General features: G+C 42.6%; 1 protein-coding gene across 2 annotated transcripts in view; it reads left to right on the plus strand.

Moving 5' to 3' along the window:
- LOC138651609 (alpha-tectorin-like) overlaps window positions 1-25,526 on the plus strand; it is a 360,891-nt gene that overhangs the window by 21,327 nt on the left and 314,038 nt on the right. For both annotated transcript variants that reach the window (XM_069741925.1, XM_069741926.1), the window contains exons 6-7: window positions 1,824-1,950; window positions 8,085-8,201. In XM_069741925.1, the coding sequence (XP_069598026.1) occupies window positions 1,824-1,950; window positions 8,085-8,201 (244 nt within the window). The remainder of the gene's footprint in view (window positions 1-1,823; window positions 1,951-8,084; window positions 8,202-25,526) is intronic.

The following is a 25,526-nucleotide window of genomic DNA, read 5'->3' on the forward strand; positions in this document are numbered from 1 at the left end:
ATCTGTGCTGCACTTTATGTACAGGCTCAGTAGTGATCAGTGCTGTGGAGTCAGAGGTGAGATGAATCTGTGCTGCACTTTATGTACAGGCTCAGTAGTGACCAGTGCTGTGGAGTCAGAGGTGAGATGAATCTGTGCTGCACTTTATGTACAGGCTCAGTAGTGATCAGTGCTGTGGAGTCAGAGGTGAGATGAATCTGTGCTGCACTTTATGTACAGGCTCAGTAGTGACCAGTGCTGTGGAGTCAGAGGTGAGATGAATCTGTGCTGCACTTTATGTACAGGCTCAGTAGTGACCAGTGCTGTGGAGTCAGAGGTGAGATGAATCTGTGCTGCACTTTATGTACAGGCTCAGTAGTGACCAGTGCTGTGGAGTCAGAGGTGAGATGAATCTGTGCTGCACTTTATGTACATGCTCAGTAGTGATCAGTGCTGTGGAGTCAGAGGTGAGATGAATCTATGCTGCACTTTATGTACAGGCTCAGTAGTGACCAGTGCTGTGGAGTCAGAGGTGAGATGAATCTGTGCTGCACTTTATGTACAGGCTCAGTAGTGACCAGTGCTGTGGAGTCAGAGGTGAGATGAATCTGTGCTGCACTTTATGTACAGGCTCAGTAGTGACCAGTGCTGTGGAGTCAGAGGTGAGATGAATCTGTGCTGCACTTTATGTACATGCTCAGTAGTGACCAGTGCTGTGGGGTCGGAAGTTGGAGGTTTGCCTTACTGACTCCACAGCCCTGCTGCTGCTACCTCCAACACTGAGAGAAGGGATTGACGAAGCACAGTGACACAAAAGAACTGAGCAGGAGATTTGATATATTAATATAATTTTTGCAGAACACTCGTGAAATACCGTAGTAGATACTTTTTAATTAAGACTATTTAGAGAGTTGCTTAATTATTCAGTTAGGAGTAAAATGAGGAAAAAAAGTCAATTTTAGTTACACCTTAAGGCTACTTTCACACTAGCGTCGGTACAGGGCCGTCGCCATGCGTCGGCCCGACGTACCAACCCAAACTGCGAAAAAAAAGAACAACGTGGGCAGCAGATGCAGTTTTACAACGCATCCGCTGCCCCATTGTAAGGTTCGAGGAGGAGGGGGCTGTGTTCCGGCCGCGCATGTGCGGTCGGAAATGGCGGACTCGACGCACCAAAAAACGTTACATGGAACGTTTTTTTGTGCTGACGGTCCGCCAAAACACGACGCATCTGTCGTATGGCGATACGTCGCAATGCGTCGCTAATGAAAGTCTATGGAGAAAAAACGCATCCTGCGGGCAAATTTGCAGGATGCGTTTTTACTCCAAAAATGACGCATTGCGACGTCCGTCACACGACGCTAGTGTGAAAGTAGCCTAACATATCAAAAAATCTTTTTCACTTTTTTTGCCTTTTCATGGAGCTCTATCCATGTCACCACTTTTCTCCTATGAACTAAACATAGAGGGGTGAACAGTGCGGGGGCTGCGTCTCTACATTTTATAAATTGAGCTATAGCCCTGTTATCTTTCCTTCTGGAAATGTAAATTTAAGGTGATCTCCGCTAATAACTCTTTGGGGTTTTTCGGACTCCTTCAAGCATAATTTACATTGGCCCCAGAACGCACAATAGGGCTCTGGCCTCTTCCTTTTCTAACATGTAAGGGTAACCCGTAAGTGAGCCGCACACCCCACCATGTCTATTTCATAGGATCGTAGTGTTGACAGGTTCTCTCGAAGTTCCCCGGCACAGACACAGCTTTGTATCATGGAGATTCCCCTTATTAGGCGCAGTTGACAGCTTCCTTCTATGACCTGGGAATATTTCTCTCCCTTTCTATAGGTATAAACTCCTGGGAAGACATTGAGAAACTAAACACTTTGCCCATGCTTGAAGAAATTCGATTGCTTGGCATACCTCTCGTGGAGCCTTACAGCACAGAGGAGCGTAGAAAATTAGTTATTGCAAGGTACGTATTATACTTGTATGGATTCTTTCCAACCGGGCAATTATAATCACTGTGTGATGTGTTAACAGTCCTATTTCTGTATGAATGCTTCGGAAAAGAATCAATGCCAAAGGTTTTTCAGAGCACGTTTTGACTTTTTTTTTTTTTTTTGCATAAGTGATTTCATAGGAATAAATTGGAAAGGACCCAAAAATGTAACAGGGTTGTCTATTTCAAACACATTTTCACATTGGTGAAGTGTAGCTTTTTTTATGCCATTCTGACCATTGTTTTCAACTTGGACAATCCCTTTAATTACATATCCATATCAGCCGTGCTTTTACGGAAATTTAACAGAGAAAAATACTCGCAAAAGCAGTCAGCATGACGTCCTATAGATATCTCAATGTTTAGAAGAGGTCAACCATAATGGATAGCCAGCTGCACACCACGGACTACACAGTAAGGGCTAGTCGCTAATACAATACGAAAGCAGAAAACAAGGCTAACAAGCCAAGAAGAACGACCAAAAGAGCCCATATAGTATATAAAAATGAAAATTCTTTATTAATAGAAAATAACATAGACAAAATGGCTATCAGGATGGGAGATAGTATGCTAAAAAAGTAACCCAAAGATAACAATGATAAAAAACGAAACGGTGTGCGCACATACCAGAAGTATCCCACATATAATACAAAATATGTAATAATACACTCCCCATTAATTGTCCACGGTGTAGGAGAGGTTACCTAGATGAAATTATGTATCCTCAGGTGAAATGAGAGGTACTCCAAGGATAGTGAGCACATGGTAACTCAAAAAACCTAAAATTAGGTGCGCACATCCCAGGAGTCCCCACATCTGTTGCCAGCTGAAGTAAGGTATTGTCAATCTGGTATCCTCTTATTTATAGCCTAATTTTAGGTTTTTTGAGTTACCATGTGCTCACTATCCTTGGAGTACCTCTCATTTCACCTGAGGATACATAATTTCATCTAGGTAACCTCTCCTACACCGTGGACAATTAATGGGGAGTGTATTATTACATATTTTGTATTATATGTGGGATACTTCTGGTATGTGCGCACACCGTTTCGTTTTTTATCATTGTTATCTTTGGGTTACTTTTTTAGCATACTATCTCCCATCCTGATAGCCATTTTGTCTATGTTATTTTCTATTAATAAAGAATTTTCATTTTTATATACTATATGGGCTCTTTTGGTCGTTCTTCTTGGCTTGTTAGCCTTGTTTTCTGTTTTACGGAAATTTGCACATTTACTTTATGTAACTGGTTCTGCTCCATACAGCATGGGTGCCGACTCTTATACAGACAGCACCCAAGATAAACTGCTGCATTTAGAGCCAGTTGTACTCACTACTAGAGATGGGCAGACCTCTGTATGTCGGATCTGGCCGAACAGTAAAAAGAAAGTTTGGGTTCAGATACCAGAACAGTACCTGGACCCGAAACCGTACCCTATTCACTTGAATGGGGGAGCCGAACATCCAACGTTTGCCAAGCTGTCAGCGCGGCAAACACTGCTTCTGATCGGCGGTAAAGTCATATGAACCCCACTTGCCACCGCTACAGGGCAAGTGGGAAGAACCGGGCAAAGTGCCAGAATTGGCGCATCTAATAGATGTGCATTTTCTGGGCAGCTGTGGGCTGCTGTTTTTAGGCTGGAGAAGGCCAATATACATAGCCCTTTACCAGCCTGAGAATATCAGCCCCTAGCTATCTGCTTTAGCAAGCCTGGTTGTCAAAAAGGCCATTTTTTTCATTATTTATTTAAATCATTTAAAAAACAGCATGCGGACCCCTCTATTCTAAAAACAGCATGGGGACCCCTCTATTCTTGATAACCAGCCTTGCTAACTGACAGCTGAGGGTTGCAGCCTGCAGCTGTCAGTTTTTTCTAGCTGGTTATCAAAAATATATGGGAACCCACACCGTTTTTTTAAAGATTATTTAGAGCGCAAGCACGGGCTGATTAATATGCCCATCAGCCGTGCCTGCTCTCGCTGTTATTAGCGGCAGCAGGCGTAGGCTGATGGGAGCAGTAGTCCCATCAGCCGACGCCAATGACCGGAGGTAAACTTTATACCTCCGATCACAGCTGTGGGCGGTAATGACTTTACCGCCGATCAGAAGCAGTGTTTTACGCACTGTCATACACATGACAGCGCAACAAACACCCAGTGTTCGGGGGTTCGAACAACAGACTTTCTGGTGAAGTCCATGTTTGGTGTCTGGATCCGAACAGTTGGTGTTCGGTACGGACGCTGAACTTTACTGTGCGGGTTCGCCCATCTCTAATCACAACTTAACCTCTTAGATGCCACCGTCAATAGTGATAGAGACATTTAAGAAATTAGAAATGGGAGGAATGGAATTGCTTCCGACGCCCACCGCTCCTTCCCTTCATGTGTAGTAATGGAATGTAATTTCAGATGTTTTTAAGCACACATGTGAAGCTCAGCCCTTTGCTGGGCTTCATAGCAAGCTGGTAGTTAAACAGTGCACTGCAATACTATAGTATATTAATGTACTGTATAAGTGATCAAGTGATGGTAAACTCAAATTTAAGTTGAAATACACATAAAAAATTTCTAAAAATTATATATATATATATATATATATATATATATATATATATATATATATATATATATATGAATCCCATCCCCCTTTTTGAAAATAGTGAAATGTAAAACAAAAAAAAAATACATATTGGTACTGCTGAATCTGTAAATATTTGAAATATTCATCCCATGCTCTTTTTTTGGTCACGTGATTTCTTAGAAAGATGGAATAGGAGGAAATCAAAGCTGTTTGGACTCCAAAGCAAGCCGTCATACTACTGTTAACTGAAAAAAAAAAGAAAGATATACCGGTAGCTTTTTTTCAAAATAGTAAAACCAAAAAACTATACATTTGGTATTATCATTCACCATCCCTGACCTATAGAGCGAAGTTATAAGGTTGTGTTTACTACACAAATTCAGAATTGCTATAATTGTACTGACCCTGTAGTGGAAAGTTTCCAGATAATTTTACCCCAAAGTGAATGCCCAAAACTGGATCCCATATTCTAGAAGTGGCTTCACCAGTGATTTATAAAGGGGTAATAATACTTTGGGATCACAGGATTTTATCTCTGTTTTTCTACATCCTAAAATCTTGTTTGCTTTTGCGGCTGCTGCTTGACATTGAGTGCTGCTGCTCAGCTTACTTGTAACCAGAATACCCAAGTTCTTCTCCTGTTCTGTAGTCCCGAGTATGGTCCCATTTAATGTATATGCAGTAATAGGATTATCCTGTCCCAGGATTACTCCATCCTAGTAGGTCTAGTGCAGTGCAATACATAAGAATTGCAGGATATTAGACCACTGATCAGACTAGTGATAGTCACATGAAAGGAATTAAGCAAAAAAAAAAACTAATAAAATACAAAATAGAGCTAAAAAAATAACACACCGTACTTTTTTTTCCACTAAAACTATTTTTATGTAAAAAAAAACAGAAAAAAACTATATATTACTGTTATCACAGGCATCTGGAATGACCCAAGCTATTAAATTGTACCATTATTTAATCTATAAAATAAACACCGTAAAAATAGTAATAAAAAAAACACCAGAATTCAGGTTTTTCTTTATGCTGACACAAGAAAATCATTAAAAAGTGACCAAATATCATGTAAAAAAAAAGTACCACCAAAAACGTCTTGTTCCTTAAAAATTAAGCTCTCGCGCAGCTCAAGTCCCAACACATCTCTTTCAGAGGAAATATAATAAAGTTATACGGTAGCTCTCAGAATACAGTGGTGCATTTTTGTAAAAAATAAAAGTGTGTGCAAAAATAGCAAAGTCTACAGTATTCTATAGAGGGTGTCGCCGTAATCGTACTGACCTGAGGAATAAAGCCATCTTATCTCGTTTACCGCATGGTGAACACCATAAAATGGCGTTTCAAAAAATGTAAAGCTAATTCCTCTTTATTTGTTCATTCTGTGTCCCAAAAATCTGAATAAAAAGGGATTATAAAATGTTATGTATACCCCCTGATGGCACCAATAAAAACGCCAACTTACCCCACACAAAAAACAAGCCCCTACTCAGACCTGTCGATGGCAAAATAGAGGATTTCCACATTACTAGTAGTTCAAAGACGCTGGAAAAGCAACATCGCTCCTAAACAACAATCCAGTAAAATCCACAGTACCAAAGCCAAACGGCCCCTTGTGAGGCCCACAGCGTACCCAAACCACAGACTAGGCGGACATGTGGAGCATTGGTGCAGAGGAGAGAGCGCACAGAATGGGGTTCTCCAGGACGTAACGATGGATGACATATCCATTGGTTGGGTCATCAATAAGAGATTGGTAGGGGTCCGAAATGCGTCAAACCCCCCCAATCAGCTGAAAACTTTCCAGTTTTGGCCCCTTACATTGCGTAGTGGGTATTTGGGAGAAATGGCATACTAATTTACAGGGATATTTTTTTCTTCTTAGCCATGGTCAAAATGAAACATTTTGATATGAATCCGCTCATTATTGTCACAAAAGTCAATTTTCACACAACCGAATGGTAAAGAAATCGGTGAAAGGCCTTTGGGGTAAAATTGCCCGGTACACCCATCGATGATTTCTCTGATGGGTGCAGTTTCGGAAATGGGGTCACTTTGTTGGTCTTCTGCTGTTCTGTTATCTCCGGGGAACTGCAAGTGTTGGCCACTACATTTCTATTGCCCCTTGTGAAAATGAAAAATTTGGAGCTAAATCAATATTTTAGTGGAAAAATTATAATTTTTGATTTCCTGACCCAACATCTGTGAAGAACCTCAATTAATTTCTTAAGGGCTCTAATTTACAGATTGAGGTAACTTTTGAGGGTTTTCTGCTACTATGGAATCTCTGGGGACTTACAAATGTGACATGAAGCCCAAAACTATGAAATTGAAAAATTTCAGGCTAAAGAAACGAAAAACTTTTTTTCCCTTACCCCAATGTTATAAATTATTGTAAAGCACCTGTGAGTCCAAAATGGTCATTACACCCCTAGGTGAGTTGCTTAACTAGGGTCACTTGTGGAGGGGGGTCCTGCTGTTCAGTTCCTTGGAGGCAGTGAAAATGCAATATAACATTCGCAGTCTATTTCAGCCAAAAGTCAAATCTGGCTCCTTCTCTTCCATTCTATCACGTGTGCACAAACATTAAATTCTGTCCACATTTGGGGTATCACTGCCTTTGGAGAAATTGCCTAACAAATGTTTTGAGTGCATTTTTGCTGCCACATAGACCAACCCCACCCCCACCACTGATTGGCACCTTTCTGCCTATGAACAGCGTACACAGAAAGCAGCCGATCAGTGGTGTGGGGCGGAGTTATACAGAGCTTAGCATTCAGAGAACTGTGTCAGAAAAAACAAGGCTTTTATCAAAACTACAGCAAGCAGCCCAATAAGTGATACATCGCCGGAAAAAGGATCGCTGCCCCTACATCAGGCTGCAAAAACTTGCTGACAGATTCCATTTAAAGATTTTTGGGAGGCTTTTTAAATAACTTGTGATGGAGTATAGAATTTGATAAAATATAGAAATTGCCCTTACTTAACCTATCCATCAGTCACCTGACCGCTGCAGCCAATCACTGGCTTCAAATGTGACAGTGCCATGAACTGCATATGACAACAGGAGGCTTTTTTATTGTGTAATATAAAGGGGTATTGAGCAGAGGGGCCTTCATAGGCCATTAATAAAACTTCAGTCTAGCCGTAAAATATAACAGCCCCCATATGAAAAGCCCAAATGTACGGCCTCTGGTGGGGCTGAATGAAGCTGGTGCGCTGGGTCCTATAGACTGTAAAACATCTTGAGCCTGCAGTGATGAGCGATTGCTTTGCGAGACGAGTCCCACAATCGCTGTGGAATTTGGAGATGACCTGGATGATATTCATACTTTCTAAAGTTTCTTGCCCGCACTATTTGTATGGGGTCACCCTGGTACATTTAAGTCTTTTGGCAGTGAGACCCGGGAGTGAAAGCATATTGATTTCATGAACAGACAGATCAGGGCATTCTCCTCTCCACTTTTAATGCAGCGTAGTGATGGTCTCGCTAATCTTTTCCTCTCGTATGAACTCCTAGATTGCCGTCTGTTTCCAAACTGAATGGCAGTGTTGTCACAGAAGGTGAAAGAGAAGACTCCGAGAGATTCTTCCTCCGTTACTATATGAATGTCCCAAAGGAAGAAGTTCCATTACGGTGAGACTATAGACAATAGAAAATAAAAAAAAAGCTTCATAAGAAGGGCCGATGCCCAGACACAATTTACTTTTTTTTTAATGGGAAGTGATTACAGTAAATATTGGTCCTGGGGCATAATGACCATCATTGTCCTCATTAATTTATCTTCATCTTCTTCTAGGAACTCGTTACTTCTAGTAAATTTCTTGCTCAGTGTAAGTAAACCGAATGGCAGTCAGCCGAGTATATCGGTGCCGTCTATCTAGGATATGTAGTTTCTTGCAAAGCCTAGAGATGGAGACCCCATTCCCCTGCATAGCCATTAGGCTGCCATTTTTGCCTGTGACAAGGCAGACAGAGCGTGTATCTACTGACTATAGGAATTCACTATTTTGTTTTTTTTCTTCTGAATTGTTTCTAACCTATTAATAACACATTCCCTATTTTTCACCATTATGTCCCCAGGGCTGTAATAGTCCACTATGGGTTGTACTGGTGACACAACACTTACAGTGTGGCCATGATCCTGCTATCTGCTGTGGGTGTCACCTTCACCATACACAGTCTTCACATCACTAGAATGGCCAGGATCGGGGGAGATCTGGAGACTTTCCCGGCCATGGACCCATCATTTCATTTCTTTGTTCAGATCACATCTATTAAAGGGAATCTGTCAGCTGGATTTCATCCTCCCTAAACTATTTACAGTATATGTGCAATTCAGCATTTAGATTGATATACAAATTAAGCTGAAGAGCTATTTGTAGATCCGAAGCCTTTGTCACTCCAGATTTATTCCCAGCACCACCAATTCTTCCTGCTTGACCCAGCACCACCAATTCTTCCTGCCTGACTGACTGCTCCTTTGCCTTAATACGCAGAGCACATAGATGGTCAATCAAGAGGAGGCGGCGCTGGGCAAGAAATGGATCTGGAGTGACAGAGGCTTCTGATCTACAAATAGCTATTCAGTTTCATTTACATATCCATTCAAACGCTGATATCTCAGTAATGGAGGAGACGCACAGGCCATGTAAAGGTATTGATGAACTTGTCTTAAGGTACCTTCACACTAAACGACGCTGCAGCGATACCGACAACGATCCGGATCGCTGCAGCGTCGCTGTTTGGTCGCTGGAGAGCTGTCGCACAGACAGCTCTCCAGCGACCAACGATGCCGGTAACCAGGGTAAACATCGGGTTACTAAGCGCAGGGCCGTGCTTAGTAACCCGATGTTTACCCTGGTTACCATCGTTAAAGTAAAAAAAAAACAACCACTACATACTTACCTACCGCTGTCTGTCCCCGGCGCTCAGCTTCTCTGTACTGGCTGTGAGCGCCGGGCAGCCGGAAAGCAGAGCGGTGACGTCACCGCTCTGCTTTCCGGCCGCTGTGCTTACAGCCAGAGCAGAGAAGCACAGCGCCGGGGACAGACAGCGGTAGGTAAGTATGTAGTGGTTGTTTTTTTTACTTTAACGATGGTAACCAGGGTAAACATCAGGTTACTAAGCGCGGCCCTGCGCTTAGTAACCCGATGTTTACCCTGGATACCAGCGAAGACATCGCTGAATCGGCGTCACACACGGCGATTCAGCGATATCAGCGGGAGAGCCAGCGACAAAACAAAGTTCTGGACTTTCTTCCCCGACCAGCGACAGCACAGCAGGGGCCTGATCGCTGCTGCCTGTCACACTGGACGATATCGCTAGCCAGGACGCTGCAACGTCACGGATCGCTAGCGATATCGTCTAGTGTAACGGTACCTTTAGAAAGAGCTACAGAGGCATATAAATAGTACGGAGGGTGAAATCCTGATGACAGATTCCCTTTAGGCTAAGTTCACACTGGGCATTTTTTCTGCGTTTTTTTTCTGCAGCAAACCCTGATTTTTTGGCAAGAAAGAAGCTGCAGCAAAAGCGCATGTTTTGGTGTGTTTTTTTTCATGCGTTTTTGGGCTAACTTTTGTCTCTTTGTGCATGCTAATAAAGTTTAGTGCCACCAGGAAGAAAAAAAATGACTTCCTGTAGATCATGTTCGAACTGGAAAAAATCGCAACACAGATGAAAAGCCAGCAATTCAGCATTCAACAGCCATGTACAGTAATCACAGCAGGACCCTACAGGATAGAGTAGACAGATTACATACAGTATATACACATAGAATAGATAGATATAAAGATGTCAGGCACATATATAATTAGTACAGCGTGTGTGCAGCTACTGTACATGTATTTAATTATTAAGAGATTATTTTTCAGAATTGGCGTGGGCTTTCACATAATGTTCTTAACCAGCAGAGGGAAAGCTGACGGCTGGGGGCAGATGTTTATAGCCTGGGAAAGAGGTAATACCCATGGAGCTTCCCAGGCTATTAATATCAGCTCACAACTGTATACTTAGCCTTTACTGGCTATTAAAATGGGGATCCCCCCCAAAATAACATAGGGTCCCCTAGAATTAATAACCAGCAAAAGCTAAACATGCAAAGCACAAAATCCTGATGACAAAAAAAACCAATGTGTGTGCATGAGATTTCTGAAATCTCATAGGTTTTGCTGGCACTGTAAAAAGCAGCTGAAAATTAAAAAACACAGCAAAAACGACCAGTGTGAACATAGCCTTAAACTTCTTAAATGTCAGCCAATAGTGAGTGCAGGGCCCAAGCAGTTTGAGGAGGAAAGATGTTGTCCTTGGGTTATATGCTTTACTTTAGAACATGGTAAACCGTAAATTAAAAATACATATAAACTATAACGACAATCAAAACAATTTTTAGACAAAAAAGATACCATATAAATTTGTGATTGCTGTAAAAAATATGCATAAGAAAAGAAAGAAATGCAAAAATCAATGGCAGATTTACTCTACCAACATATTGACTGAGAAAAAATAATTACGGCTCTTAAAAGACAGTTTTCTTTATGTCCTGAAGTACTAAAACATAAAATGTGTGTAAATAATATATTTAAAAATAAGAAAAGCTGATATTTCCTTTCCTCAGTGGTGTTCTCCGTCTTTGTGTCTGTCTGGTATCATGGTTCCCATCGCTGAGCGCTGAGGCCAGGTCTCATAAAGTTAGTAGCCACTGCCTATAGTGAAAATTGGGCTTTCCTTTTAAAGAATCATGTAGTCTTAATATATGTCTGTCTAATAATGCCTGCCTTTATTGTCCTTATAATGTTATTAGTAGTAGTAATAATATTTCACAATATTATTATTTACTAATTCTTATTGTTACAAAAAATGTTATAAATATATTACTACTATTGAAAAAAATAAGATATTATTTTAATATTGTATAATTGTTTTATTAAAATTTTAATAGCAGTATTATTAGTGTTCAATTATTATTATTAATAATAATAATATTGCATTTGTGTGGGTTTCCTCCAGATTTTCCGGTTTCCTCCCATTCTCCAAAGACATACGATAGGGAATGGAGATTGTGAGACCCAATGGGGACAGTGATGATGATGATGTCTGTAAAGAGCTGTGGAATTACTGGTGCTATATAATTGCGATCATCTTCTACTACTAATATTAATATTCATGTTCTATTTTTTTCCTTAAAGAGGTTGTCCACTACTTTTATCATTGATGACCTATGTTAGGATAGGTAATCAATGTTTGATTGGTCGGGGTCTGACCCCTGGCACCCCTACCCCTGGCACCCCTACCCATCCGCTGTCCTTGGTGGTCGGAAATTCTTAATTGTGGAGCTGCCCCGTCTTCTGATCGTGGCCGCGGGCGAGTACTGCACATTGGCCTCCTATTCAGATCTATAGTAGGCGCATGCGCAGTACCGGCCGCTGCCACTATCAGAAGGCGGCGCCGCTCCATATTGAGCATTTTCAGCTAAGGGTAGGTCGTCAATGATAAAGTAGTGGACAGCCTCTTTAATATTATTATTTTAATTGTATAATAAAAAAAAGAAATTATAAAATTAAAAAATGTAAAATATTATTTTGGCCCATATTTTTATTAATGGTTCATTATTATTGTTATTATTTGTGTTCAGATTACATTTCTATTTTATTGTCTTGTAATGAAATGTGTTTGTGAATTTCACCATATGGATGTTGTCCGTGTCCTCGGCTAGGGCTACATGGTGCGTTCCCGATGTTGCGCTTGTACACCGCCCCAATGATAGTGGATGTGGGTGCATTGTAATATGTAAACCCGCAGCATATTGGCTGTGATTTAGCAGTGTGGTCTGCATGTCACCCGGTCAAGGTTTCCGTGTAGCCCAGCCTCATAGTGCCGGCAATATCCCGCACAGATGCTGCAATAACGATTCATCTTTTCGTCACTGTTTGTTTCATAAAACAGGCATCACTTAAAAGCAGCAGGAGCTGCGACTTCAATCCTTGAGACTCGGAGCAGAGACCAAGCTCCCCGCTGTCAATGAGCTCTTTGTCCATGGCTCTCCATCTGTGCAATGTGAAAAAGAGACCGCAATAGGTCTTGTGCAGTGATTAATGGCTGAGGCTTTCCAGTTCACAGAACCAGTGTGCTATTCCAAACTGCCTGCATCTCCGGTTGCAAGTGGCTGGGTCACTCTCCCCTGTGAATCCTCATGTTACTGCCTTACACGGTGCAGGGTCCCTCACATTGGTGTCCGCTTCATGTTAACGTTTACTGGGAAGGTGCAGCGTAGGATTTATGCTGGGAATCTCAGCCAATCTTATTTCAGTTTATATATCATTGTCATGTATAACGCCAAAATACTCCCTGCAGAATAGGTTGGCCCAAACCCATGCTTAGGATTGGTGCCTGTCCTTGCAGATGGCATCCCCCAATTAGAAAGACAGTGTGTATGTATATATGTATATATATATACACTACCATTCCAAAGTTTAGGGTCACCCAGACAATTTTGTGCTTTCCATGAAAACTCATACTTTTATTAATTAAAATGGGTTGCCAAATTAATTTAAAATCTAGTCCAGACATTGACAAGGTTCGAAAAAAAGATTTTTATTTGAAATAATTTTCTCCTTCAGACTTTGCTTTCGTCTAAGAACGCTCCCTTTGCAGCAATTCCAGCATTGCAGACCTTTGGCATTCTAGCAGTTAATTTGTTTGAGGTAATCTGGAGAAATTTCACCCCAAGCTTCCAGAAGCCCCTCCCACAGGTTGGTTTGGCATGATGGGCACTTTTTGCACCATACGGTCAAGCTGCTCCCACAACAGCACAATGGGGTTGAGATCTGTGACTGCGCTGGCCACTCCATTACAGATAGAATACCAGCTGCATGTTTCTTCCCTAAATAGTTCTTGCATAATTTGGAGGTGTGCTTTGGGTCATTGTCCTCTTGTAGGATGAAATTGGATCCAACCAAGCATTGTCCACAGGGTATGGCATGACGTGGCAAAATGGAGTGATAGCCTTCCCTATTCAAAATCCCTTTTACCTTGTACAAATCTCCCACTTTACCAGCACCAAAGCAACCCCAGACCATCACATGACCTCCACCATGCTTGACAGATGGCGTCACGCACTCTTCCAGCATCTTTTCAGTTGTTCTGCGTCTCACAAATGTTCTTCTGTGTGATCCAAACACATCAAACTTGGATTCATCTGTCCCTAACACTTTTTTCCAATCTTCCTCTGTCCAATGTCTGTGTTCTTTTGCCCAAATTAATCTTTTCCTTTTATTAGCCAGTCTCAGATATGGCTTTTTCTTTGCCACTCTTCCCTGAAGGCCAGCATCCCGGAGTCTCCTGTTCACTGTAGACGTTGACGCTGGCGTTTTGCGTGTACTATTTAATGAAGCTGCCAGTTGAGGACCTGTGAGGCGTCGATTTCTCAAACTACAGCCTCTAATGTACTTGTCTTGTTGCTCAGTTGTGCAGCGAGGCCTCCCACTTCTCTTTCTACTCTGGTTAGAGCCTGTTTGTGCTCTCCTCTGAAGGGAGTAGTACACACTGATGTAGGAAATCTTCAGTTTCTTAGCAATTTCTTACATGGAATAGCCTTCATTTCTAAGAACAAGAATAGACTGTCAAGTTTCACATGAAAGTTCTTTTTTTCTGGCCATTTTGAGAGTTTAATGGAACCAACAAATGTAATGCTCCAGATTCTCAACTAACTCAAAGGAAGGTCAGGTTTATAGGTTCTCTAATCAGCCAAACTGTTTTCAGCTGTGCTAACATACTTGCACAAGGGTTTTCAAGGGTATTCTAACCATCCATTAGCCTTTTTACACAGTTAGCAAACACAAAGTACCATAAGAACTCTGGAGTGATGGTTGTTGGAAATGGTGAAGTATATCGGGGCACAACTGTGTCGGTGCTCAAGATAGGTTTCCCACACCAGTTATCCTATAGTAAGTAAATAACTTGGCACTCAACTTTGTGGATAGTGATAATAAAGAAAAAATATTTTTTATTACTTGAATAGCAGCCCAGCATAAACGTTTCGGTCAAACATTTAGACCTTCTTCAGTAAACCGACTGCTAGTTTAATGGTGAGTATAGGGCACTGCTAGATGTAGATAGGGTCCTATGGTGTGATTTCCGCTGGACCTCTAAGGTGAAAGCAAATATCCGGGTAAGTGGAACGTGTACGTGTTTTCGGTGTGAGATGGGCAGGTGGTGTACATCAACGCGGCGCCCTCTGCCTGATCAGTCAGTGCGGAGAGACGCCGGGACCGGACGCCGGGAGCTGCAAGCAAGAGAGGTGAGTATGGCTTTTTTTTTTTTTTTATTGCAGCAGCAGCAATGGCAGAGCTTTATGTGGAGCATCTATGGGGCAATAATGAACGGTGCAGAGCACTGTATGGGGCACAGCTATGGGACAATACTGAACGGCGCAGAGCACTATATGGGGCACAGCTATGGGACAATACTGAACGGCGCAGAGCACTATATGGGGCACAGCTATGGGACAATACTGAACGGCGCAGAGCACTATATGGGGCACAGCTATGGGACAATACTGAACGGCGCAGAGCACTATATGGGGCACAGCTATGGGACAATACTGAAGCCAGCTCTTCCCTCTCCTAGTGTATCCTCACCCACCCCCTGCAGACTGTGAGCCCTCGCGGGCAGGGTCCTCCCTCCTTATGTACTCGTGTGCCTTGTTATCTGCTCATGTTTAATGTATTTGTCTATATTTGCCCCGTATTCACATGTAAAGCGCCATGGAATAAATGGCGCTATAAAAATGTATAATAATAATAATAATAATAAAATATGAATGGTGCAGAGCACTATATGGCACAGCTATGGGGCAATAATGAATAGTGCAGAGCACTATATGGCACAGCTATGGGGAAATATGAACGGTGCAGAGCACTATATGGGGCACAGCTATGGGGAAATATGAACGGTGCAGAGCACTATATGGTACAGCTATGGGGCAATAATGAACGGTGCAGAGCACTATATGGCAGAGCTATGGGGCAATAATGAACATGCAGAGCACTATATGGCACAGCTATGGGGCAATAATGAACATGCAGAGCATTATATGGCACAGCTATGGGGCAATAATGAACATGCAGAGCACTATATGGCACAGCTATGGGGCAATAATGAACATGCAGAGCACTATATGGCACAGCTATGGGGAAATATGAACGGTGCAGAGCACTATATGGCACAGCTATGGGGAAATATGAACGGTGCAGAGCACTATATGGCACAGCTATGGGGCAATAATGAACGGTGCAGAGCACTATATGGTACAGCTATGGGGCAATAATGAACATGCAGAGCACTATATGGCACAGCTATGGGGCAATAATGAACATGCAGAGCACTATATGGCACAGCTATGGGGCAATAATGAACATGCAGAGCACTATATGGCACAGCTATGGGGCAATAATGAACATGCAGAGCACTATATGGCACAGCTATGGGGCAATAATGAACATGCAGAGCACTATATGGCACAGCTATGGGGCAATAATGAACATGCAGAGCACTATATGGCACAGCTATGGGGCAATAATGAACATGCAGAGCACTATATGGCACAGCTATGGGGCAATATGAACGGTGCAGAGCACAATATGGCACAGCTATGGGGCAATAATGAACGGTGCAGAGCACTATATGGCACAGCTATGGGGCAATAATGAACGGCGCAGAGCACTATATGGCACAGCTATGGGGCAATATGAACGGTGCAGAGCACTATATGGCACAGCTATGGAGCAATAATGAACATGCAGAGCACTATATGGCACAGCTATGGGGCAATAATGAACATGCAGAGCACTGTTATGTAGGCAATCCAGTGACACAGTGTGCCAGCAATCAGAGCACATACAGTGATTTTATAATAACCCAAAAACAATAGAACAAGCTCTGAGACGTGGAATCTCTGTAGACCGCAATACCTGAACCTATCCTAAACACAACTAAAGGCAGCTGTGGATTGCGCCTGTCACTACCTATGCAACTCGGCACAGCCTGAGGAGCTGACTAGCCTGAAGATAGAAAAACAAGCCTGACTTGCCTCAGAAATACCCCAAAGGAAAAGGCAGCCCCCCACATATAATGACTGTTAGCAAGATGAAAAGACAAACGTAGGGATGAAATAGATTCAGCAAAGTGAGGCCCGATATTCTAGATAGAGCGAGGATAGCAAAGAGAACTTTGCAGTCTACAAAAAACCCTAAAGCAAAAAACCACGCAAAGGGGGCAAAAAGACCCACCGTGCCGAACTAACGGCACGGCGGTGCACCCTTTGCGTCTCAGAGCTTCCAGCAAAAACGAATAGACAAGCTGGACAGAACAAGTAGCAACAAAAGCAAAGAAACACTTATCTAAGCAGAGCAGCAGGCCACAGGAAAGATCCAGAAGCTCAGGTCCAACACTGGAACATTGACAAGGAGCAAGGAAGACAGAATCAGGTGGAGTTAAATAACAAAGCAGCCAACGAGCTCACCAGAACACCTGAGGGAGGAAGCTCAGAAGCTGCAGTACCACTTGTGACCACAGGAGTGAATTCAGCCACAGAATTCACAACAGAGCACTATATGGCACAGCTATGGGGCAATAATGAACATGCAGAGCACTATATGGCACAGCTATGGGGCAATAATGAACATGCAGAGCACTATATGGCACAGCTATGGGGCAATAATGAACATGCAGAGCACTATATGGCACAGCTATGGGGCAATATGAATGGTGCAGAGCACTATATGGCACAGCTATGGGGAAATATGAACGGTGCAGAGCACTATATGGCACAGCTATGGGGCAATAATGAACGGTGCAGAGCACTATATGGCACAGCTATGGGGCAATAATGAACGGTGCAGAGCACTATATGGCACAGCTATGGGGCAATAATGAACGGCGCAGAGCACTATATGGCACAGCTATGGGGCAATAATGAACATGCAGAGCACTATATGGCACAGCTATGGGGAAATAATGAACGGTGCAGAGCACTATATGGCACATCTATGGGGAAATAATGATCTATTTTTATTTTTGAAATTCACCGGTAAATGCTGCATTTCCACTTTAGGCTTATACTCGAGTCAATAAGTTTTCCCAGTTTTTTGTGGCAAAATTAGGGGGGCCGGCTTATACTCGGGTCGGCTTATACCCGAGTATATACGGTGTGTGTGTGTGTGTGTATATATATATATATATATATATATATATATATATATATATATATATATATATATATATATATATATATATATATATATATATATACATATACACACTAGATGGTGGCCCAATTCTAACACATCGGGTATTCTAGAATATGCATGTCCACGTAGTATATTGCACAGCCCACGTAGTATATTGCCCAGCCGCGTAGTTTATTGCCCAGTTACGTAATATATTGCCCAGTCACGTAGTATATTGCCCAGTCACGTAGTATATTGCCCAGTCACGTAGTATATTGCCCAGCCACATAGTATATTGCCCAGTCACATAGTACAGTGGGGCAAAAAAGTATTTAGTCAGTCAGCAATAGTGCAAGTTCCACCACTTAAAAAGATGAGAGGCGTCTGTAATTTACATCATAGGTAGACCTCAACTATGGGAGACAAACTGGGAAAAAAAAATCCAGAAAATCACATTGTCTGTTTTTTTAACATTTTTTTTGCATATTATGGTGGAAAATAAGTATTTGGTCAGAAACAAAATTTGATCTCAATACTTTGTAATATATCCTTTGTTGGCAATGACAGAGGTCAAACGTTTTCTGTAAGTCTTCACAAGGTTGCCACACACTGTTGTTGGTATGTTGGCACATTCCTCCATGCAGATCTCCTCTAGAGCAGTGATGTTTTTGGCTTTTCGCTTGGCAACACGGACTTTCAACTCCCTCCAAAGGTTTTCTATAGGGTTGAGATCTGGAGACTGGCTAGGCCACTCCAGGACCTTGAAATGCTTCTTACGAAGCCACTCCTTCGTTGCCCTGGCGGTGTGCTTTGGATCATTGTGATGTTGAAAGACCCAGCCACGTTTCATCTTCAATGCCCTTGCTGATGGAAGGAGGTTTGCACTCAAAATCTCACGATACATGGCCCCATTCATTCTTTCATGTACCCGGATCAGTCGTCCTGGCCCCTTTGCAGAAAAAACAGCCCCAAAGCATGATGTTTCCACCACCATGCTTTACAGTAGGTATGTTGTTTGAGGGATGCAACTCAGTATTCTTTTTCCTCCAAACACGACAAGTTGTGTTTCTACCAAACAGTTCCAGTTTGGTTTCATCAGACCATAGGACATTCTCCCAAAACTCCTCTGGATCATCCAAATGCTCTCTAGCAAACTTCAGATGGACCCGGACATGTACTCGCTTAAGTAGTGGGACACGTCTGGCACTGCAGGATCTGAGTCCATGGTGGCGTAGTGTGTTACTTATGGTAGGCCTTGTTACATTGGTCCCAGCTCTCTGCAGTTCATTCACTAGGTCCCCCCGCGTGGTTCTGGGATTTTTGCTCACCGTTCTTGTGATCATTCTGACCCCACGGGGTGGGATTTTGCGTGGAGCCCCAGATCGAGGGAGATTATTAGTGGTCTTGTATGTCTTCCATTTTTTAACCCCTTTACCCCCAAGGGTGGTTTGCACGTTAATGACCGGGCCAATTTTTACAATTCTGACCACTGTCCCTTTATGAAGTTATAACTCTGGAACGCTTCAATGGATCCTGGTGATTCTGACATTGTTTTCTCGTGACATATTGTACTTCATGACAATGGTAAAAATTATTTGATAGTACCTGCGTTTATTTGTGAAAAAAACGGAAATTTGGCGAAAATTATGAAAATTTCGCAATTTTCCAACTTTGAATTTTTATGCAATTAAATCACAGAGATATGTCACACAAAATACTTAATAAATAACATTTCCCACATGTCTACTTTACATCAGCACAATTTTGGAAACAAAATTTTTTTTTGTTAGGGAGTTATAAGGGTTAAAAGTTGACCAGCAATTTCTCATTTCTACAACACCATTTTATTTTAGGGACCACATCTCATTTGAAGTCATTTTGAGGGGTCTATATGATAGAAAATACCCAAGTGTGACACCATTCTAAAAACTACACCCCTCAAGGTGCTCAAAACCATATTCAAGAAGTTTATTAACCCTTCTGGTGCTTCACAGGAATTTTTTGAATGTTTAAATAAAAATGAACATTTAACTTTTTTTCACAAAAAATTTAATTCAGCTCCAATTTGTTTTATTTTACCAAGGGTAACAGGAGAAAATGGACCCCAAACATTGTTGTACAATTTGTCCTGAGTATGCCAATACCCCACATGTGGGGGTAAACCACTGTTTGGGCGCATGGCAGAGCTCGGAAGCGAAGGAGTGCCATTTGACTTTCAATGCAAAATTGACTGGAATTGAGATGGGACGCCATGTTTCGTTTGGAGAGCCCCTGATGTGGCTAAACATTGAAACCCCCCACAAGTGACACCATTTTGGAAAGTAGACCCCCTAAGGAACTTATCTAGAGGTGTGGTGAGCACTTTGACCCAACAAGTGCTTCACAGAAGTTTATAATGTAGAACCGTAAAAATAAAAAATCATATTTTTTCACAAAAATTATCTTTTCGCCCCCAATTTTTTATTTTCCCAAGGGTAAGAGAAGAAATTGGACCCCAAAAGTTGTTGTACAATTTGTCCTGAGTACGCTGATAGCCCATATGTGGGGGTAAACCACTGTTTGGGCGGATGGGAGAGCTCGGAAGGGAAGGAGCGCCGTTTGACTTTTCAATGCAAAATTGACAGGAATTGAGATGGGACCTCATGTTGCGTTTGAAGAGCCACTGATGTGCCTAAACATTGAAACCCCCCACAAGTGACACCATTTTGGAAAGTAGACCCCCTAAGGAACTTATCTAGTGGTGTGGTGAGCACTTTGACCCACCAAGTGCTTCACAGAAGTTTATAATGCAGAGCCGTAAAAATAAAACAAAATTTTTTTCCCACAAAAATTATTTTTTTAGCCCCCAGTTTTGTATTTTCCTGAGGGTAACAGGAGAAATTGGACCCCAAAATTTGTTGCCCAATTTGTCCTGAGTGCGATGATACACCATATGTGGGGGAAACCACTGTTTGGGCACATGGGAGGGCTCAGAAGGGAAGGAGTGCCATTTGAATGCAGACTTAGATGGAATGGTCTGCAGGTGTCACATAGCGTTTGCAGAGCCCCTAATGTACCTAAACAGTAGAAACCCCCCACAAGTGACACCATTTTGGAAAGTAGACCCCCTTAGGAACTTATCTAGATGTGTGCTGAGCGCTTTGACCCACCAAGGGCTTCACAGAAGTTTATAATGGAGAGCCGTAAAAATAAAACAAAAATTTTTTCCCACAAAAATTATTTTTTAGCCCCCAGTTTTGTATTTTCCTGAGGGTAACAGGAGAAATTGGACCCCAAAATTTGTTGCCCAATTTGTCCTGAGTGCGATGATACACCATATGTGGGGGAAACCACTGTTTGGGCACATGGGAGGGCTCAGAAGGGAAGGAGCTCCATTTGAATGCAGACTTAGATGGAATGGTCTGCAGGTGTCACATTGCATTTGCAGAGCCCCTAATGTACCTAAACAGTAGAAACCTCCCACAAGTGACACCATTTTGGAAACTAGACCCCCTAAGGAACTCATCTAGATGTGTTGTGATAGCTTTGAACCCCCAAGTGTTTCACTACAGTTTGTAACGCAGAGCCGTGAAAATTAAAAAAAAAATCTTTCCCCCCAAAATTATTTTTTAGCCCCCAGTTTTGTATTTTCCCGAGGGTAAGAGGAGAAATTCGACCCCAAAAGTTGTTGTCCAATTTGTCCTGAGTACGCTGATACCCCGTATGTTGGGGGAAACCACCGTTTGAGCGCATGGCAGAGCTCGGAAGGGAAGGAGCGCCATTTGGAATGCAGACTTAGATGGAATGGTCTGCAGACGTCACATTGCGTTTGCAGAACCCCTAATGTACCTAAACAGTAGAAACCCCCCACAAGTGACCCCATATTGGAAACTAGACCCCCCAGGGAACTAATCTAGATGTGTTGTGAGAACTTTGAACCCCCAAGTGTTTCACTACAGTTTATAACGCAGAGCCGTGAAAATAAAAAATCTTTTTTTTTCCCACAAAAAATATGTTTTAGCCCCGAGTTTTGTATTTTCCCAAGGGTAACAGGAGAACTTGGACCCCAAAAGTTGTTGTCCTATTTGTCCTGAGTACGCTGATACCCCATATGTTGGGGTAAACCCCTGTTTGGGCACACGGGAGAGCGCGGAAGGGAAGAAGCACTGTTTTACTTTTTCAACGCAGAATTGGCTGGAATTGAGATCGGACGCCATGTCGCGTTTGGAGAGCCCCTGATGTGCCTAAACAGTGGAAACCCCCCAATTATAACTGAAACCCTAATCCAAACACATCCCTAATCCTAATCCCAACAGTAACCCTAACCACACCTCTAACCCTGACACACCCCTAACCCTAATCCCAACCCTATTCCCAACCGTAAATGTAATCTAAACCCTAACTGTAACTTTAGCCCCAACCCAAACTGTAGCCCTAGCCCTAACCCTAGCCCTAACCCTAATCCTAACCCTAGCCCTAACCCTAGCCCTAACCCTAACCCTAGCCCTAGCCCTAACCCTAGCCCTAGCCCTAACCCTAACCCTAGCCCTAACCCTAGCCCTAACCCTAGCCCTAACCCTAGCCCTAACCCTAAACCTAACCCTAGCCCTAACCCTAGCCCTAACCCTAGCCCTAACTCTAACCCTAGCCCTAATGGGAAAATGGAAATAAATACATTTTTTAAATTTTTCCCTAACTAAGGGGGTGATGAAGGGGGGTTTGATTTACTTTTATAGCGGGTTTTTTAGCGGATTTTTATGATTGGCAGCCGTCACACACTGAAAGACGCTTTTTATTGCAAAATATATTTTTTGCGTTACCACATTTTGAGAGCTATAATTTTTCTATATTTTGGTCCACAGAGTCATGTGAGGTCTTGGTTTTTGCGGGACGAGTTGATGTTTTTATTGGTAACATTTTCGGGCACGTGACATTTTTTGATCGCTTTTTATTCCGATTTTTGTGAGGCAAAATGACCAAAAACCAGCTATTCATGAATTTCTTTTGGGGGAGGCGTTTATACCGTTCCGCGTTTGGTAAAATTGATGAAGCAGTTTTATTCTTCGGGTCAGTACGATTACAGCGATACCTCATTTATATCATTTTTTTATGTTTTGGCGCTTTTATACGATAAAAACTATTTTATAGAAAAAATAATTATTTTTGCATCACTTTATTCTCAGGACTATAACTTTTTTATTTTTTTGCTGTTGATGCTGTATGGCGGCTCGTTTTTTGCGGGACAAGATGACGTTTTCAGCGGTACCATGGTTAGTTATATCTGTCTTTTTGATCGCGTGTTATTCCACTTTTTGTTCGGCGGTATGATAATAAAGCGTTGTTTTTTGCCTCGTTTTTTTTTTTTTTTTTTCTTACGGTGTTTACTGAAGGGGTTAACTAGTGGGCCAGTTTTATAGGTCGGGCCGTTACGGACGCGGCGATACTAAATATGTGTACTTTTATTGTTTGTTTTTTTTTTATTTAGATAAAGAAATGTATTTATGGGAATAATATTTTTTTTTTTTTTTCATTATTTTGGAATATTTTTTTTTATTTTTTTTACACATTTGAAATTTTTTTTTTTTACTTTTTTACTTTGTCCCAGGGGGGGACATCACAGATCAGTGATCTGACAGTTTGCACAGCACTCTGTCAGATCACTGATCTGACATGCAGCGCTGCAGGCTTCACAGTGCCTGCTCTGAGCAGGCTCTGTGAAGCCACCTCCCTCCCTGCAGGACTCGGATCCGCGGCCATCTTGGATCCGGGGCTGGAGGGAGCAGGGAGGGAGGTGAGACCCTCGCAGCAACGCGATCACATCGCGTTGCTGCGGGGGGCTCAGGGAAGCCCGCAGGGAGCCCCCTCCCTGCGCGGTGCTTCCCTGTACCGCCGGCACATCGCGATCATCTTTGATCGCGGTGTGCCGGGGGTTAATGTGCCGGGGGCGGTCCGTGACCGCTCCTGGCACATAGTGCCGGATGTCAGCTGCGATAAACAGCTGACACCTGGCCGCGATCGGCGGCGCTTCCCCCGTGAGCGCTGCCGATCGCATATGACGTACTATTGCGTCCTTGGGAAGTAAAGCCCGCCCCACATGGACGCAATAGTACGTCTAATGGCAGAAAGGGGTTAATTATTGCTCCCACTGTTGATTTCTTCACTCCAAGCTGGTTGGCTATTGCAGATTCAGTCTTTCCAGCCTGGTGCAGGGCTACAATTTTGTTTCTGGTGTCTCTTGACAGCTCTTTGGTCTTCACCATAGTGGAGTTTGGAGTCAGACTGTTTGAGGGTGTGCACAGGTGTCTTTTTATACTGATAACAAGTTTAAACAGGTGCCATTACTACAGGTAATGAGTGGAGGAAAGAGGAGACTCTTAAAGAAGAAGTTACAGGTCTGTGAGAGCCAGAAATCTTGATTGTTTGTTTCTGACCAAATACTTATTTTCCACCATAATATGCAAAAAAAATGATAAAAAAACAGAATGTGATTTTCTGGAATTTTTTTTCTCAGTTTGTCTCCCATAGTTGAGGTCTACCTATGATGTAAATTACAGACGCCTCTCATCTTTTTAAGTGGTGGAACTTGCACTATTGCTGACTGACTAAATACTTTTTTGCCCCACTGTATATTGCACAGCCCACGTAGTATATAGCACAGCCCATGTAGTATATTGCCCAGCCACGTTGCACAGCCCATGTAGGATATTGCATAGCCCATGTAGTATATTGCCCAGCCCACGTAGTATATAGCAATGTGGACATCATATCCCTGTTAAAAAAAAAAAGAATTAAAATAAAAAATAGTTCTATTCCGGAGCCCCCGGATCCAAGCGAAGCGGTTACCGACGCTCCTCCCGGGTTCCGGTCTCAAGAGTGCATTGCCGTCTCGCGAGATGATGACTTAGCGGTCTCGCAAGACCGCTACGTCGTCATCTCGTGAGATCGCAGCATGGACCGGTTACCGGAGCGTCGCGAGCGGGAAAGGCCTGTTGTGGATCCGAGGGGCCGACGGACGGTGAGTATATAATGATTTTTTTTATTTTTTTAATTATTTTTAACATTAGATCTTTTTACTATTGATGCCGCATAGGCAGCATCAATAGTAAAACGTTGATCACACAGGGTTAATAGCAGCGTTAACCGAGTGCGTTACACTGCGGCATAGCGCGGTCGGTTAAAGCTGCCATTAACCCTGTGTGAGCGCTGACTGGAGGGGAGTATGGAGGGGGCACTGACTGCGGGGAGGAAGGAGCGGCCATGTTGCCGCCGGACTGTGCCCGTCGCTGATTGGTCGTGGCTGTTTTGCCGCGACCAATCAGCGACTTGGATTTCCATGACAGACAGAGGCCGCGACCAATGAATATCCGTGACAGACGGAAGTGACCCTTAGACAATTATATAATATATATATATATTACACACAGTGGGTACGGAAAGTATTCAGACCCATTTAAATTTTTCACTCTGTTTCATTGCAGCCATTTGGTAAATTCAAAAAAGTTCATTTTTCTCTCATTAATGTACACTCTGCACCCCATCTTGACTGAAAAAAAACTAAATTTATTAAAAAAGAAAAATTGAAATATCACATGGTCATAAGTATTCAGGCCCTTTGCTCAGTATTGAGTAGATGTACCCTTTTGAGCTAGTACAGCCATGAGTCTTCTTGGGAATGATGGAAAATCAGGGGCTCTGTAAAAACAAAACCACGGTCAGGTAGACCAACAAATATTTCATCCACAACTGCCTGGAA

This window comes from Ranitomeya imitator, chromosome 10 (assembly GCF_032444005.1).
Source record: "Ranitomeya imitator isolate aRanImi1 chromosome 10, aRanImi1.pri, whole genome shotgun sequence".
NCBI lineage: Eukaryota > Metazoa > Chordata > Amphibia > Anura > Dendrobatidae > Ranitomeya > Ranitomeya imitator.